The sequence below is a fragment of the Cajanus cajan genome, chromosome 2 (assembly GCF_000230855.2).
Source record: "Cajanus cajan strain Asha chromosome 2, NIPB_CcT2T_4, whole genome shotgun sequence".
NCBI classification, from domain to species: Eukaryota; Viridiplantae; Streptophyta; class Magnoliopsida; order Fabales; family Fabaceae; genus Cajanus; species Cajanus cajan.
The window spans coordinates 71,196,549-71,215,914 of NC_138518.1; the positions used below are offsets into that span (position 1 = coordinate 71,196,549).

General features: G+C 28.0%; 1 protein-coding gene across 1 annotated transcript; it reads left to right on the top strand.

Annotated features, from left to right (window-relative positions):
- Positions 1-14,657: 14,657 nt before the first annotated feature.
- On the top strand, positions 14,658-17,076 carry LOC109818940 (gibberellin 2-beta-dioxygenase). Its single transcript, XM_020384492.3, has 3 exons — positions 14,658-15,155; positions 15,305-15,665; positions 16,644-17,076. Exons 1-3 carry the CDS (start codon positions 14,749-14,751, stop codon positions 16,899-16,901), a joined length of 1,026 nt encoding a protein of 341 aa, XP_020240081.2. The 5' UTR covers positions 14,658-14,748; the 3' UTR covers positions 16,902-17,076.
- The last annotated feature ends 2,290 nt before the right edge of the window (positions 17,077-19,366 follow it).

Consider the following 19,366-nt stretch of genomic DNA (forward strand, 5'->3'; position numbering starts at 1 on the left):
TTTACGATAAAATTCATTTTAAACAAATATATATATATATATATATGTATATATATTAAAATTTTAAATTTTAATTTTATAAAATTAAATATCTGTCAATTTTTAAATATTTAATAATTTAAAAGATTAATATTTAATAATTTTAAATATACAATAATTAAATGAAAAAATTATTGATATTTTTTTGTTAATTTTAAAAGAGAGAAGATGAAGGTAGAAAAAAAAGGGAAAAAATTCAAATTCTTATTTTTTTTGAGAAATTTAAAATCTTATTATTTTAAAAAAATTATAAATGCTTAAATTTTAAACTTTTTATAAATTTTTCGTCTAAACAAAACATTTTACTTCAAAACATTTCAAATTTAAAAAAAAATAATTTTTCCATTTAAATTTTTCATTCAAATACATTAATTATTAATTATTTGATTGAAAAGAAATTAATAAAAAAATCATGTATATATAAAAAGGTTAAAAAAAAAAGAGAGCGAAGTTCATCACATTTTAATTTTTTTCCCTCCTTAATTTTTATTAACCAAATCTCTCAATTTATTTTCACTGTCATATTATTATTTCCTTCTTTCCATTTCTGACTCATTTTATCCCAAACAAATAAAGGTATATGGTTTCATTAATTAACTGAAAAAAGTACAATAAAATCTCACTTCGAGCATCTTCAATTCTGTGACAAAGTGCCAAAGTTTTTGTCGATTGCACTGCCAGATTCTGCCATTTAAGTCCACTATTTTTCTTTTCCTTTTCCTTTTCTTTTTGAACTTGCTTGGCATTTCTTCGTTTGGGATGATTCTCTTTAATTTCGGTGCTGAATGATGCATATGTTATGAAGGGTTATAACTAAATCAGGGATTTGAGTTTAGATGGATATTACACGATCCTAAATTTAAATTTTATGTCATCGTTATAATTTTTTATTGATAAGAAAAAAAATTCAGGAGTGAACCATATGATGATTATCAACTTAAATTAGCTACCCGGGGAAAATGTGAACACTTCAAATTCTAGTTAATGTTATGTTCGCTAAAACAATGCTTAGTTAATTTCGTAAAAAGTTTTAATAGTCGTACACTGTTAATTAAAAAAAATATAGTCAATAAAAAAATATTTTAAATATAATTTTAAAATAATTATTATAAAAACTAATAAATTTATCATAATGTATGATTATAATTGAATAACGGTACTACTATGCATTACATTTTCGTTACATTACCTTTTTTCTTACGCGAAAATGGACTTTTTTTTATGCTAGCAGAAAAATAGAAGATATAAAAAGGAGAATGCTTCTTAACACAATATATGAAAAACTAATTTTAATGCATATTTGAAATCAAGAATATTAATTTTCCATATTTAGTAATTATTTAAGAAAATTTTAAGAATATAGTTTTCAACCGGAAATCATTTTTATTTCACGTTCTCACCCAAAACATTTTTATAAGGGAGTAAAAATTCATATCTTTCTCAAGTTAGGAAAAAAATTATATGTATATAAAAAGATTATAATATCTTTTTTTTTTATATTTTAAATCTCTCTCATTCTATTTCTCTTTCTTCCTCTCTTTCTCTCTCTCTCTCTATTTCTCTCACAATCTCACTCTTACTCCCCCCTCTCTCTTTGTCTCTCTCTCTCTCTCCCCTTCTATTTCTCTTTCTTGGTTTCTCTCTATGTCATTCTCACTCCCCTTCTCTCTCTCTCTCATATCTTTATTTCTCTTTCTTGTATCTCATTATTTATTAACACTGACAATTTTAATAATATTATTAAAGTATATAAAATGTTAATAATATTATTAAAGTCTCTTTTATTTCTAAAGTTTAATAGTATTTGTTAATACTTATTTATTTATTTGAATGAAATGAAATAATATATTTGTATTTTTCTTATTTATAATGTATCATTTCTTTTGTTTATTTTTTTTGTTGAATTCTATATTCAAATAATTATAGCTATAAGTTTTCAAAATTTTAAAATAATTTAATGTCATATTTGTAATAAGATTTGAGTAAATAAATATATCTACTGAGATTATTTTAATAAGGGTATTTTTGAAAAAAATATTTATATACGTAGGAATATACTATTACAACCAAATATGAAAAATCTTTAATTCTCGAAAATCCTATATGAATATTCTCAGGAAACTTTATGAATAATCAAACAAATTTTAGTTATTTTCATGAATCATAATTCTCAGGATTTGTAATTAATTTCCAAAAATCATGATTCCTGGGTATGAAAAAATTTATCCCCTACCAAACATCCCCTTAAATAATATTATATATCTGCTATATTTTTATTATTTACATTATTTTTGAATTCCACTATCTTGCTTATTTCTTGTTTTCATGTTTCTTTCTTAATTTATTACTTATTCTTTGGTTTTTCAATTATTTCTTTATTTCATGTTTTTTTCTTGATTTATTTGTTTATGGTTTAAGGTTTAATTTTTAGAGTTTAGGGTTTATAGTTTATGGTTTAGGGGTTAATGTTTATAGTTTATAGTTAGGGTTTATGGTTTTAGGTGTAGATTTTTGGGGTCTTGGGTGTAGGGTGTAGAATTTAGGGGTTTCTTGTTTCTTTCTTTATTTCTTGTTTACTTGATAATTTCTTGCTTCTTTCTTGATTTTATGCTTATTTCTTAATTTTCTTCTTTCCTAGTTTCTCACTTATTTCTTGATTTTATGCTTTTTTCTTGAATTTTTTGTTTAGGGTTTAACGTTTTTAGCTTTTTAGGATGTATGGTTACATGTCTAATTTTAGGGCTTAGGGTGTATGATTTATTATTTAAAGTTCGTGTCAAGGATTTAGGTGTTAGTGTTTAGTGTTGAATGTCTATGGTATAATAAGGTTATGTGTTTCTTGTTTAGGGGTTAAGGTTATGGTTTATGGTTTAGCGTTCATGGGCTAGGGTTCTTTGGTTTCTCGCTTATATATGTGTTTCATGCTTCTTTATTAATTTCTTTGTCAAGTGTTTAAGTTTTTTAGATTTTAGGATTTAGGATTGATGGTCTAATGTTTAGTTTTAGGGTTTAATGTTTAGGGTTTTACTTTTTCTTTCTTGATTTCTCACTTACTTTCTTGATTTCTTGCTTTTTGTTTGGTTTCTCACTTATTTCTTGATTTCATGCTTCCTTCTTGATTTCTTTTTTTATATTTCATATTTTGTATTAGAATTCACAAAAGTACATGAAAAAAAATCTAAATATATACATTTTTTAATATTAATTGAGAGAGTTTTAAAAAAAAATTTACTCCTAAAATGATAATATATTATAGTGGAGTTAGAAAAAAGAGATAGTGACTTTAGTTCTAGAAGCTTAGACCTAGTAAAGAAGGACATCAACTAGATAAGATCATGTTATAGTGTACATTATTAATAGGTGACCCCTATGTTAATTATTGAAACTAAGAGTTGTTTGGGTTAGATGGGTACTATAGGGGGATTATAGAAGGTTTCTTTACAATAGGTTCATGTAAGATCATGTAATAGTGCGTGTTATTTGGGTAGGTTTGGATGGATGAGTACTATAAGAGGGTTATAAAAGATGTCTCTAGGATAGTCTTACCTTTAACCAAGTTGACTAAGAAGGTCAAGCCTTGTATCCAGGTGCTAAACGTGACAGTAGTTTCTAAAAGTTTAAGAGTAGGTTGACTTTTGCACCTATCTTAATTTTGCCTAATCTTATGTGAACCCTTTCAAAGGAAAAGTCTTAGAAATGACGACTTTATAGTTGATTAATAAATGAAACAAAAATTTGTGCAATTAATTTGAATAATTAGAATGTATTTTCAACCATTAATAACAAAGGACAAAGTTAAGAAATAAGTTCCAAAAATACAAGACCAAGTACTCTAATCTTACTTTGTTTTTCTCACTTTTTTCACTAACTTTTTGTATACTTTTGTTCTTTTTTTCAAATAATTATTTTCGCGGGTTGATTTGTTAAGCCCCTAAACTTCAAGGATAATGAATCATTTTTTTTTCAAATTCATATAACTATGTGTAATTTTCAAGCTCGATTCTTGAAGTTTACGAGAATGACGAACTTAGTCTGTGGACTCACGGGCTAGCTTGCGAATTTTGCTAATTAATTTTTTAGATAGTAAGATTTTAATACTTGGTTGTGTAATTAAAACTTTTTAATTATTATATGACATTAAAACTATGTTTAATTGATGTGTATTTGTCATTTGAATTATTTTAAAGATATTTTAATGTTTTTTTTTATCAAAAGTTTATTATATAAGTATTGGTAATATTTTTAGTCTTAGTATTTTAAATTTTGGTGCTTAAGATCATTCTAAATATTGGTAAATTTTAGTATGATGGATTTTAGATTAAAATAAAAAGATTTTTTTAAAGATTTTATGTATTTTTATTTTTTAAAAATACAATTTTTAAATCATTATTTAAACCCACAAACCAATCTATTTATCTATGAAATTTCATGGACCAGATATAGACTTCAAAAAAGGTCCATTTATTCTCTCACACCACCATTGAACTTTATTGTTGTAATGAATTTTAATAAATTTATTTAGTTATATTTATAATGTTAATATTCAATAAATTTAATCACTTGATGGTAGTCTCTAAGTTTTTAATCACCAATAGTAGCTTGAGAAATAGAATCTAAGGAAAAAGAAAGGAAGGAGAAATGGGAATGTTGAGAGGGAGGGGGGAAGAGGAGCGGGTATCACATATGAAAAAGGAGTGAAAATGCCAACAAGCTTGTCAACTTAATTAATGTTCATTAGTACAAAAGAGGAAATCTATATCGGTTATTTTAAGTTTTTTACATTAGAAAAAAGTCTAATGTCAAAGCAGGAGATGTAAATTTACGTCGGTTTTACCGACGTAAATTTACGTCAGACATTGCCAAGATCTGACGTAAAAAAGTTGTAAAAAAAAACATAATGAGTGCAAGCAGAACGGGCCGTTCTGCTTGGAAAATGGGTTGTTCTGCTTGATAAAACAACCCAGAAGAAAAAGCCAACAACCCAAACAAATAGAACAACATAAAGACCGAATAGAACAAATAGGCACAATAGCAATGCGAAGCAAAAAGGTGTTAGCGATTCATACCTGAGCTGCAACAGTGTGCGAACGAGTAACGAAGAGTTCACCCCACTCTGCAGAAGACAGAAAAAATGATTTAGCAACAAAGGAGAAGGAGAGAGTTTATACAGAGAAGAATCTAGAAAAGTGATGAGATCCGAGTGAGTGCGTGTACCTCCTATGCACTCTTCTTATTCGCTTTCGCTATTTTTTTTACGTCAGACTTGGTAAGGTCCGACATAAAATGTAAAATCTACGTCGGTTGTATGTTTTGTCCGGCGTAAATTTTACATTTTACGTCAGACCCTACCATGTCCGATGTAAAAAAATTCACAAAAATTACAAAAATGCTACCGCATCTTTTTTACGTCGATTTTTGTTAAGTCCGATGAGAAAGAGGTGACTTAAAAGACTCATTTTCCACTAGTGGTTTGAGATCTCACATATAATAGTAATATGATAAAAATAAAATATATAAGTAGGGAACAATTTTCATCTTATAAGTTAATTTTGTTTTGGTTAAGTCATATCTAAACCCATAAATTTCAAAATTAATTTACACCAATTTTATAATATTCAAGAGAACCTATATTAATTAAATAACCCTCCTAGCTAGATAGCTAGATGTGTATACGTATATTAAAAATTGCATTATTTTTGGGTTTTAGCTATGGCACAACGAAAATGGGTTTGGATAAATTCTAATGATAATATTTAATCCATACACCCACAAAAGCAATGATATACTGTCAATAGTAATTACATTGTAGAAAGCCTATTTGTTTATGAGGAAGTGGACATGGCGTGCAGGAATTTTCATGTGAGGGGAGTCCATGGAAGAAAATTCTTTTGGCATAAGCCACACTCGGAGGCTTCTGCATGCGTGCAAGTCTTGTATTAACCATGCTAAGCGATTTCTGCTTATCTAATCTCAATTCGGATCTTTACTTCATTGGCTTCTTGCATTCTTTGATCTGGATCGTCATGGGCATATTTGGGTAATTACGTACTTTGGAAAATATTTCCATAAGAAAAATATAACGAAAAAAATTAAATAATTACTTTTATAAACTAAAATTAACTTATACTTAAGTTAATTTATTTATTTTTATTAATTTTTTCTAAATCTTATTTTTAACTCACGAACAAGGTAGATTTAATTCTAAAAAAAATTATTTTAATTTTCTTTTTTGTTTTTATCTATTATAGAAGTACTTCAGGACAAAGTTATCGTACAAACTCTTACTCTACACAAAAAATTTTAGATCTAAAGAATATTCAGTCGTTAAAAATGCAAGCACCTTTCGCTTAAATTTTTAATGATCATTATGATTCGACATTTTGATTACAGATGATGGTTTTCATTTAGCTAGGGATTGATTTTGTTCCAACAGTTGAGACTAAAAGAAATTTCGTTTTCTTTCTGTCACCTAATTGTGAGTCACATGCACTTTTAGGTTATGCAATATGTATATATTAACATTGGTAGGTTCTCTGCGGAAAGGGATCACAGTGGAACATGTAAATGCATATATGGCTAAATTTGTTCATAATTGGTTTCTGGAGATTATTGCACATCTGTAAAGCCTCCTCAGGTTTTAGGTTTTACTAGGCAGATAACTCTTGGATGAACTTAGCCCACTGTACGTGGAGAGGGAGTAAGATCTTAACCGTTTTATAATTTTCAGTAAAAAATGGGTTTTGATTAGGATAAAGTTGCTTCACACCCTCACTAATTAAGTCTGTCTTTATGTTTTTGTGCATTAGTTTAATTAATCATTTTAAATTACTTACCAATTAATTCATGGATTCATAGGATATAGCTATTAGACAAATACCTAATTTTTGGTTAAACTGTCCTTTATACAATTAATTCCACAAACAAATTAACCTTTCACTGCAAACAATATACTAATTGATGTTGATGATGTCCATCCTCACATGCAGTATATATCATCCCATTAAATTATCTTATATAATTTTGTCACATCATCCATCTATATAAATAATTGGTTATTCATGTTGTTTATGGCGGAATTAATTTTACGGATTCTTTTTACTCGGACTAGCACAAGAAATGTTTCAATTTAGGTATTTTGAATGTTGTTACAAAGTGATGAAATGTAATGCAAGAAGAGTCAGAGTAAAGAATTTTAATAATTGCTTGTTTCCAAATATTTGCTAATTATTATCAAGCAATAACATTCATTAATGTAAATATTCAAATGCACAGAATGAACAACTCGTATGTTAGCAATACAAATCATGGTTCAATTTGCATGTTGGTCAAATTACATTACACATTGGAGCATATGAATCAACGTATACAATTTTACTACGTGATTACAAGAAAAACAAGAAACTACACTAAATCTACTCCTATAAACAGAAAAGGGAAATGGCCGAGAAGCAATCATACCCGAAAATAATTCCTTGCACGAAAGCCATATGCGCAGGCGGAGAGTGTTTGAAAGTCTAGTTCTAGTATGAATTTTCTGACCCTTGTAAAGATGCAGAACTTTTGAATTTATAGAGCCAATCAAAAACAGTTAGCTTCGTGCACGTAGGTCATTATAAGATAACCGCTATCCACTATGCTTATTTCGTGGCTCTAAATTGTAACTTCTCATAACCGTTCTCCCACGTGTATTGACTTCTCGACCTAGACTTAATAACTACCTTAATATGACCATAAGTGCCCCAGACAACTCACTAATTTTCGAGCATATCTTTATTCAACTCGAAATAATTCTCTTTGATCTCGAAAATCTGTTCTTGGTAGGTGTTGATTTCATAATATTTTTCGAGAAATCTTTGTATACTCTTTTCGACTCATGCAGTTTTCGAGTAGGCCTAACACATGTATAATTGCACTCGCAAATGAGAATAATATAAATAATAATTGGTTATTCATAATCGCACCAAAGATGGGAAATCTATTAAGTCGGGGTTCTTTGTTTACAAGCTTTCTTTTATGGATGCTTAGTTGCTTACTGTAGTTATAGTTAACCAAATCCCCATATATGTTGAAGGCGAGGTTAGAATTTATTCCATAACAGACCAAGGTTGTGTGTTATACGATGATGCTTTTTGACATGAAGATTAATATTGGACCTACTTATTAATTAGATGATGATAACACAGTTTTTTTTTTCTTTTTTACTTGATATGTGATACTATGTCTATATATCTGATATATATTATATGTTAAGATCCTCAACTAATGGTGATCACATGAAATATTTGGAGAATGTTTTAACAAGAGTAAGATAAGATATACAAGATGCACTTGAACCCACTCAAGTGCACCTTGGTAGTCAAGTGACCTTGGAAAGGCAAAGTCCATGGAGTGTGAAAGAGGTTCAACAATTCATAGGTCAGATCGATAGCAACTTTAACCCGATTCATGGCAAAGGTTGCCCACAAATCATACTAGCTACTTGAAACGGGGAAATTAGTCGTTCAATGACCGGACGATGCAAATTAACTTCTATAGATTTATAAAGCTTTTTGCCAAACACACCCATTTTTGTTTGACTTTATGCCTAACCTGGCTGGGCTCACACACAAAATTGTTCATACATATATAGAATTATATACGTAGTAGATTCAGGTTCGAATTAATTTATTAAAGTTCGGCGGATTGAATTAGTTTCTTTATGTTTTGTTGTTTCCCTTTTGTTTTAGAATAATTTAATCCACATTTTTTTAGAAACATGATAAGTATGCTTTAATATTAATGGAGTAATTAATGATAAAATGACATTGACAACATAAGGAACTTAAAAGTTCCCTATACTTAATAGATGAAATTTTACAAACTTGAAGCACACTCATCTAATACAAACTTTAACCGAGTTTAGACATTTTACACTCAATTTTGATACTTCAATGACCCTTTTCGATTACTGATTTAAGAAATGTGCTAGTACCTTGTTGGATTCGTCAGATTTACTGGTCTGATAATGACCTAATTTTTTTTTGTGTCAGCTTTAAGAATTTGCCTTTGTAATGATTTTTTTTAAGGGATGGAGTGCCTGGTTTTTTTAATTGAAACTTTATATATATATAGAAAGAAAATCGAACTTGATATCACCGTACTTAATAGATTTCTTTGATATTTTTTTTATTGAAACTTTGAAAGGCCTGTGTGTCTCTCACGTCTGTCCCAACATCTAGAGGTTGTAGTTAAATCGGGCATGTTATATTGGCGCATCATTTGATAGCAACCTTACATTTCGAGAGTCACATGAAATCCCACATAACAAAATCGCCCATAAAGATTTACGAAAGTGACTTTAACATTTCATTTCCTTTCCCCTCTCAACAATTATCAGAGTGATCACTCCAAATTCATGGTCCTTAATTAACATTTGATTTTTCAAACTTAAATGATAAAACCAATATTTGTCTAAAGGTGGGAACGTAGTAGCTAGTTGCAATGTATGTTTAGAAATTGCTTCCAAAATGATAAGGACAGAGGGTTGAAATCACAACTAAAAATGAGTGGAAACAAAATGAGTGAATAAAAAAAGTATTTTCTACTTATTAAAAGAAACAATTTTAGATTAGAGAAAAAAAGGGCCCTATAAAAAAGTTTTCAGCCTTGGTTAAGGTTGAGAGAAAAAGAAACTTTTGTTGACACGAAAAACTTTCTCACCAATCACTATCCTACCTAATAATTATGTTAAAAGAATATAAATAAAAATATTTATCTGCTATAAAAAAAATATTTATCATATATATATATATATATATATATTTTATTTCTTATCGTTAAATAAAATGAAAGAGAATTTTTTTCTTCATTTAAACAATAAAATAGAAAACTATAATTTTTCTCTTTTTTTTATTATTTTTTTTTTCTAACTTTCTTCATATTTAAACACATGAGACCACCATTCCACTAGCTAGTGTGTTTTGATATTTTAAAACACCGAAAACAAAACATGATAGATATATTTTATGAAAATAGAAAATTTGCATTTTGAAAATAAATCAAAGAAACTAATATATATATATATATATATATATATATATATATATATATCAATGAATTATTAGTTGAAATTTACAACAATCCGATATTTCACTGTACTTAGTATAATATAACATTACACAGTGAAAAACATAAAGTATTCAGCTATACTAGGATTCTCACGCTACAACATTTGAATATTTATGTAACAAATATATGTATAGGACGCAGAAAATATAAGATAGTTCTTGTCAATATAATTGAAAAATATAATGTCTCTTATAAGGTTACATATAAACCCTATACATGTATACAACATACATCAAATATACACTTCTGAATATAAAATAATCCTATTGTCAGTCAAGTGTCTATATACAAGTATTATATTAAAATAGTACAACTAAAACTAGGTCATCTCCAGTAAGATCATCTACCAATAGAACCATCCAATCTAATCTTACCCTGCTCTCATACCAAGTATAACCAATGCAGCCCAATAATATGAATTTTTTTGGGTAAGCTTATGAAAGAATCATCAACATAATAACAACATAAAGAAGTAATAACTTCATCAATTAAAAATCAACTCAAAGCAGCATATTAGTTTCCAACTTAAAACATAACCACAACTTCAATCAATCACAACTTACAACAACTACAACATTATCAACATAAGTAACTTCTAATGCAACTTTAACAACTTAGACAACTTAAACAACTAATGTATCATCATACATATCATCTTATGATGATCTCTTACAACTAAGGTGAATAGTCTAAGTGATTTGACCCTATTGAACCATAACGTCTGACATATCTCTTCCAGGTCAAGTGTAGATGACTTCAAGTCTCTCAAGCACTTGTTTAACAACTCATTTTGGCTTCTTAGGTTTCGTTACTTAAATTAGAAAAGTCCAATACTACTATCAGGGATAGAGCATCTTGGGTGTAAGCCTACCACGACCTAATTTGGAATTAGTCTATCATCTACCCTTCAAACACTATGCACCTTTTTAGTAACCAGTTAATAATTTTATCTCTCAACTTCATACCTTACCCAATTAGTTGCTTCTTAGCCAGTATGGCTCAACTTGACCCCTATATTATTTTACATAAAAACATAGAGAAGACAACTTAAAAACAACTTTAGATTTAAGAGATAAATTGCTCACTGAAAGGTTTTCAACTTTGGGCTCTCGAAGCACCATACAATGTGATATTTTAATTTTTAAAACAATTTTACTCTCCTCTAATTTTTATATATCTCGACTTAAACATGCATCACATGTCCATACAACTTAAGCAACATGCAACTTCAACTTAATCAACTTCCATCAATAGGTAACTTCTAAATTAAACAACTTAAACATCATTATATATCGTCATAAATAAATACATAATGAACTAGAATCAATCATCAACATATATAAGATAAACATTCAACATACTTTCAACATTTAATCAACTAGGTTACAAATTTTCATTCAGCATGACCATATTCAACACCATTCAACCCATGCTCGACATTGGTGAGATAAAGAGCTTCTAGCTCACCCATGCAGAAAGTCATTTCACCAACGTTCGACGAAAATGAGAAAGTGAGTCTCTATGTGCACCACACTCGATGTTACAAAACTCATGTCTAATGTCATTTAGGTAGAGAGCTTCTGTCTAACCCACACTCAACGCTACAAAACCCTGTACGGTGTCGTCCAGACAGAAAACTACTAACTTGATCATGCTCGACATTACCAATCCTACGCTCAATGTTACTAAGTCAGAGAACTCCTCAAGTAATCGTGCATTGTGCATGCCAGATGCCTCTCATTGCACGTTTAGCGTAACCAAGTAGAGAACTTCCAACTAATTCACACCCAAATGAGATAGAGAACTCCTTGACTTGCATCATTCTTGACATGATAACGATTTTTACACTTGACATAATCGTGATTTTAGCTCAACCTGCAAGAAACTCATAACAAACCAATACGCATTCTTAATATCAACATATACATACCACACTGACATAATTCCATATATCAACATATACATACCACAATTACATGATTCCAGTACAAGAAAAATGTAACCATAAACTTTCAAGAATCACCAATTCTCCTCCAAAATACCTTCAATAATGATGCTTAAACAACAAGTTCTCATCTCTTGATTTCAATCAATTTTAGCCACAAAATGGTAATTCCAAGAAACAAACAAGTATAGTTCAATAGTTATCAATCAATAAATCACTTTGAAAGTAAGAAAAGGGAAGGAAGAAAGGAAGTTCCTAGGGTCGTAGTACGAAAACTTCCCTTACCTTGATTTCTCAACTCCTATGCTACGAATCCTCTAATCTACGACTGTTATTCAATTAAGGGAAGGATCTAAAAGGTTCTTGCAGAATCAGAAGAAGCAAAGGATCTTTCTGACATTAGAGTCATATCTCTATAACTTTTTTTAAGATACAAACTTATGAAATTCATGTTTAAAGAAAAATCTCAAATACCTTCTCCTAAATATTGTCAACTTGACCTTAACTGAACACAATCTAAGAAACAACCTAACTCTCAAAAATTCTTTGATCCTTAAAATTCTAAAACAACAATACATACAACTTATCTACAATTAAACAACATATATCATAAAATGATTAATTAAAGCCTATAAAAATAAAATGTTACAAAATTTATTTATAATTTACTAAATTAAAAGTAAGACTTAATATGCGTATGTTTGGTAAGATATATATTATTTATAAGAAACAATTTCTGTTTTATTATAGTTCTTTGAAACAGTTAACAAAAATAAGTTTACATGTTTATTTTATTTTATTTTAAATAAGCTAGACCAAATATACTCTAATTAATAAGAAAAATATTTTCCTCTTTAATAAGTTTTACATAAGTTCTAATTAATAATAAAAATAAGTTTAAGAGTACTTCGGTAGCATATTTCAAAAGCTATGATATATGAAAGATGAGTGGATGGTCGGTTTGGCAATTGCAGATATTAGTATCAAATTAATATATGGTCTTTGCAGTTGCAGATCAAATTGACTACACCATGGACATAAATAATTTTACTGAAAAGGTCGAAAGAATCTTCTTGAATTGACTACATATTAATTTCTCTTGGAGAAAATAATATATCAATCCACTGTTTCTCTGCATTAAGCACTGTACCGCACCACCCCAGAAAGGCGAATGGGGTGCCTTAGCCATTTCGAAAGCGACTAGATTTTGTTGCAAAATTAGGAAATATCTCGTACGGCTACTTTCGTTAAATAGGTCAAATGTTGAAAAAAAATCTTATATATATATATATATAAAGTATATTTTTAATAATAAAATATTTTATTTCATTGAATATTAATAAATTAAAAATTAATGATTAATAATCAATTTAAAATAAATAATAATATCATAATTGAGCACTATTTAAGAAAGTAATTAATATTATATTAAGACAAGTGTGATAGTATAAAAAAAAAAAAGATATGATTTTATGGGAATTAAAAATAAGATGCGATTTTATGAAAGTAAGAAATATATTAGAAGAAAGTCAATATATTTGTCAAATTACATATCTTACGAGGATTTCCAATATCACGATTTCTAATTTTCTACTCACTTGTTCCTAATTCTTCTACCATTCTGTTGCAAAACAACAATGAAAAGGAAATTAAAACAGAGTAATATATCCCGTTTATTACTTGAAACTACGGTTTACAAAATATTAGATGAATTTAAATACACTCGTATAGAAACAGGATTTAATAAACGTAATTTTTATAACTTCACATAATTATATGTAACTTTTTTCTATAAGTACACTCGGCGTAAGTGTTTCCAGTTAATATTAACATCAGCTTCATATATAAATATTAATTACATGAGGATGAATATTCTGGTTGAAAAATGAAAGTTATCCTATCTGTCAATTCATTAGTGTTACTAAAGTGAGTTGGAACGTTGAAAAAATAGCCCAAATACATTGAATATGCTTTTTGAACAGTATTTATGTATAACATATATAGCACTCCATCGGTCTTTTTACATTTAATATTTTCGTTTAAATTTTTCTGAATTTACATATAACAAAATGACACTATACAGAAGTTCAAACTTTATACACTATTAATATAACAATTTTTAGAATTTAATTTTAGTACGGAATTTAATATAACTATCCTTAAATTTATCATAAAGTACGGAATTTAATATAACTATCCTTAAATTTATCATAAATAGCAATACATAATTGAATAATAATATGAACACGAGTAAATTACATACAACCTACGAGGTTTGGTAAAATTGCAAATACATACCTTATTTTTTTCTATATCCTAATGTTAACCCTTAATTATTTATAAAATATTACACAAGGAAAAGAAAGATTACGTATATATAATCTCATAAAATCAATATGATTTATTCTATAAACAAATTTTCCAGGTTTTCTAATTCTTTGTAGAATTATTATAGATTAATAGAAGTTAAAATAACGTTAAGAAAGAGAAAAATGCTTAAAAAGAAGAAATAGATTTGTGGGTCGATAGTATATATAAACATGCGACGAAGACAATGAGAGGCTAGTTCGTAACGCCTCTCTATCTTTCTCTCACCCTTCATGCATCATAAACTCTCTCTTGTTTTCTTTGTGAAGCAATAACACACATATATAGCCATGGTTGTTCTTTCGCACCCTGCTGCATTAAACGAGTTATTCCTCGTGAAAGCATCATGCAAGCCCTCGAGCATGTTCACGGGTGTTCCAGTGGTTGATCTCGCACACCCTGAGGCCAAGACGCTCATGGTTGAGGCCTGCCAACACGTTGGTTTCTTCAAGCTCGTTAACCATGGTGTTCCCTTGGAGTTGATGACTAGTTTGGAGAATGAAGCTTTAAAGTTTTTCGTGCAACCCCAGTTCCACAAGGATAAGGCTGGACCTCCCGATCCTTATGGATATGGCAGCAAGAGAATCGGCACCAACGGTGACATGGGTTGGCTTGAGTACCTTCTCTTCACCACCAACCCTGAAGTCGTATCCCCCAAGACACTTTTCCTTCTTCACCAAAACCCACAAAGTTTTCGGTAATTGATCATATCTTTTCAAAACAGAGTCCCCTGGTGTTTATCTTTTTTTATCTTTTTTTTATTATTTTATTTTATATGTATTTATAAATTTTGAATAAAGCATGGTGATATTTTTGTTAAGAGTGTGATATTGTTTAACTTTGAAGGAGTGGTGTGGAGGAGTATACAAGGGCAGTGAAGAAGGTGTGCAGTGAAGTGTTGGAACTAATGGGTGATGGGTTGGGGATTGGATCAAGGGAAGTGTTTAGCAGGCTGATAAGGGATGAGAGAAGTGATAGCTGCTTGAGGATTAATCGTTACCCAGCATGTCCAGAGCTGAGTGTTGAAGTAGAAGCATTGAGTGGACGAAATTTGATTGGGTTTGGAGAGCACACAGACCCACAAATAATATCTGTCCTCAGATCCAACAACACATCAGGACTGCAAATATGTCTCCAAGATGGGACTTGGGTTTCCATCCCTCCTGATCACACTTCCTTCTTCCTCAGTGTTGGTGACCTCTTGCAGGTACAATACCCATTTCAACACTTTCCTATAACTTTGATTATTATAAAAATTAATATGTTTGTTGTGTATGATAGTTTATAATTGAATGATGGTTGATATTAAAACGTTTATATTATTCTATAAATATTTGTAAAAGCAATATATGTATGGATGAGTAATGTGAAGAAATTATCAAAATATAGAAGTTGTGAAGAAGAGGAATAAAAAATGAATTATGAAAATGTATACAAAAGTATATAATACGATTTTATTAAGACGATCAATGTGATAGAAAGAGCGAGAAATCATAAAAAAAAATTATTAAAATACATAACAAATATTCATTTCTTTTATAATAAATGTCACATATATAAAAAAAAGTTAATAAATAGATGAAAGAAGATAATAATTTTACAAACTTAATCTTATTACTAATTTTTACTAGAAACAATGTAATACAATAACTAATTTCTACATAAGATTATTATAGGTATAAATAAAAATTTGGTAACTAATATTGTGGTTCTTTATTTAAACTTAAAAATAGGTATTTTAAACCAAATGCTTTTAAATTTTATTTTTAAGAAGTAGATAAAAGTTGTCTTTTAAAAAGAATAAAAAAATTGTTTATTCTAAAAAAATAAGTTTAGACAAACACGTAAAAAAAATGTTTATTTTATTAAAAAGGAAGTGCTTTTAGAAGAAAAAGAAATTAAATCAACAGAGTCATTATATTGAAAATTTAAGATGATATTTATTTTGAAATGCATTTTTCCTTTTAATATAACATGTATTTTATTATGGTATACTGAGGGAGTAATACAATTCTGTATAAGAAATTGTTTCTATCTCCCTACAAGTCAATCGTTTTTTCATATCATAATCTGCCAGCCATTAATTTGTTGTTTTACTCGGATGTGGCATTGCATGTGGATCACCTGGGAATTTTCACCAAAGGGTAATTTGGATTATGTGATTAAAAATGTAAATTTGGTTCAGGTGATGACGAATGGGAGGTTTAAAAGTGTTAAGCACAGGGTATTGGCTGACTCAAGCATGTCAAGATTGTCAATGATATACTTTGGAGGACCACCCTTGAATGAAAAGATTGCTCCTTTACCTTCTCTCATGTCAAGTGAAGAAGAAAGTTTGTATAGAGAGTTGACATGGCGAGAATACAAGAGTGCTGCCTACAAGTCAAGGCTTTCTGATAATAGGCTCTCTCTCTTTCACAAATCTCCCACTGCTACTCACTAGTCAGTGACTCATATCTCCATTGGTCACAACAGGTTTCAAAGACTTGACTATACCATTGTTTTCTTCCATTCTCTTGTCGATAGCACTTTGTGGTGCATGCCTCAATGCAACTCAAGCTCTCTACCATGATGTGATCTTATGTTACATGTTTAATAAATTTTCTTTTGCCACCCAAGTTTCTTTGATTTTTTATTCAATAAAAATAAAACTCGGTTCCTTAATTACTAGAGAGTTAGCAATTATATTGATTTGCCTCCTAGGAAATTCAAATTCAAAATCTGTATCTAAAGAAAGTACACTCTTAATTACCTTTAGAAGAAAAAAATGGGTTACCAGGTTAAAGGAATTATAAGTAAGCTTTTGGAAAATTTCAATTAAAAATTTATTATCCACTTGACTATGGTCGTGAAATAGTTGCACTAAGGCCTAAGCTTTAGCAAATCTGTGATGAGTTTGAGAATTAGATTGTGGCTTTCGCAAATCAATTTGAAATTAATACGTTGTTTTTAGGTAATCGTTTTTTCTTTTCAATAAATTTTCAAGTTTTTGGTGAAGAAAGTAAATATTCTTTGAAAATGAATTGAATGAGGAAAAGTGGAAATAATTAGAATGACACTAGCAAAGCCTCATAACATGATATTCTAAAATGATAAATGAGGAAATAATTAGAATGACAAAATTTTATTGTGTTACTGAACATGATTGTAATTAAGAATTGGATATAAGATTATAATGTGTTGAATTTAAGACTAAATTATTTAATTAGTGTTTGAGTTTGGTTCCTAACGAAAATAATTCTTAGTCAAATTTTATTTACCTTTTAATCAAGTCATATAAGTATAAGACAAAATCTCTGGATATCAATGCAAATAAAAAAAAATTATTGGATATTTTATGTATAGTTGTGTGTTAGTGTGTTACTTTCATGAAAATTTTTAATGAGAAATCTTGATTTTCCACATTTAATAGTTATTTAAAATATACTCACTACAAGAAAATGACACATATAATGACACAATACGTGTCACTAAAAACTACTTTTACCCACACAATAAATATAATATATGTTAGTATATTATTAAAAAGTGTAAGTATAAACTATAGTACGTAACACACAAAATATGTTGTTAAATCTCATTCAAAATCAACACTAAAATTATATGTAGCTATATGTCAAATAGGTATATACTTACATATATTATACCTATAGTGACACTTTTTGTATGTCACTATATGAAACATTTTTTGTAGTAAATCTTAAAAATTATTTTTATCTCGCTTTTCACAAAAATATTCTTATGTATATAAAAAGACTACAATCTTTTTTTTTTTAAATAGAAAACTTAATTAATATTTTTTATCCATTATTACTTGAAAAACAAACACGAAAACACATTAATTTTATTAACTAATTAAAATATAAATTAAATTAAATAACTTATTAGGCCATATTATTTTTTTTATCACTTTTAATTATATTATTTTAAAAAAATCAGTAGAACATTTCATGTATAAACTTTTAGTAAACTATTTTATTATATTTTTTATTACTTATTCGGTATGAATTACTGTATGTTTTTAAATTACTTTTATCGTTAATCTAATAATAAAAATTAAATAATTATATAATTTTCATAAAATATGATATTTTATAGTTATTTAAAATTTATAAATTATAAAATTGCATTGCTAATTTTTTACTATAATTTTTAGCTTCTAAATTTAACAAAATATTTAAACAAAATACCGCTATATATATTATTGTTTTCTAGTTTACATAAATTTTAATTTTAATTATTATTTTGATTGTTAATTCAATTTTTTTCTTATTATGATAAATCATGACAACTATATTTTACATTTTGATTTATTATATTTTTGCATATAATGTAATTATATATAAATTGTTGATTTGTTATTCTAAGTTAAATAGAATATATTATTTATGTTAAATTATGGCACAAGTATACCTTGTGAAGAAGAAAAATTTTAATTTTTTGTAAAAGATATTTTTGTAAAAAAAATATTTATATAATTAGGAAAATAATTTCGTAACTAAATGTGAAAATCTTTATTTTTTAGGAAACTTATATTAATATTTTTATGAATCTTTATGAATAACTAAACACATTTAAGTCATTCTCATGAATTATAATTCCTAGAGTTTATAATTACCAAAAATCATGATTCTCGAGTATAAATTTTTTCCCCTACTAAACACCTCCTAAAAAAGTCATAACAAGGTTTTTAATTGATTATCCATTTATTTTCAAATAAAATCACTCAAAGAGAAATAAGAAAAGGTTAAAAATCAATTTGATAAAAATCGATTAAGATTAATTGTAATCCATTTATTTTGAGTTTTTTAAAGAAAATATTTATTTGCAAATAATAAATTATATATAAACTAAAGCAATTGATTGTTTTGCATGTGTTTAAAGGAAATTTAATTGTAAATAATCGAT

Bases quoted from the DNA above. Each gene is read 5' to 3' on its own strand.
- LOC109818940 (XM_020384492.3), top strand. From the start codon at position 14,749: ATGGTTGTTCTTTCGCACCCTGCTGCATTAAACGAGTTATTCCTCGTG. The intron at 15,156-15,304 runs GTAATTGATCAT...TTAACTTTGAAG, and splicing joins CAAAACCCACAAAGTTTTCG to GAGTGGTGTGGAGGAGTATA. The intron at 15,666-16,643 runs GTACAATACCCA...AATTTGGTTCAG, and splicing joins GTGTTGGTGACCTCTTGCAG to GTGATGACGAATGGGAGGTT.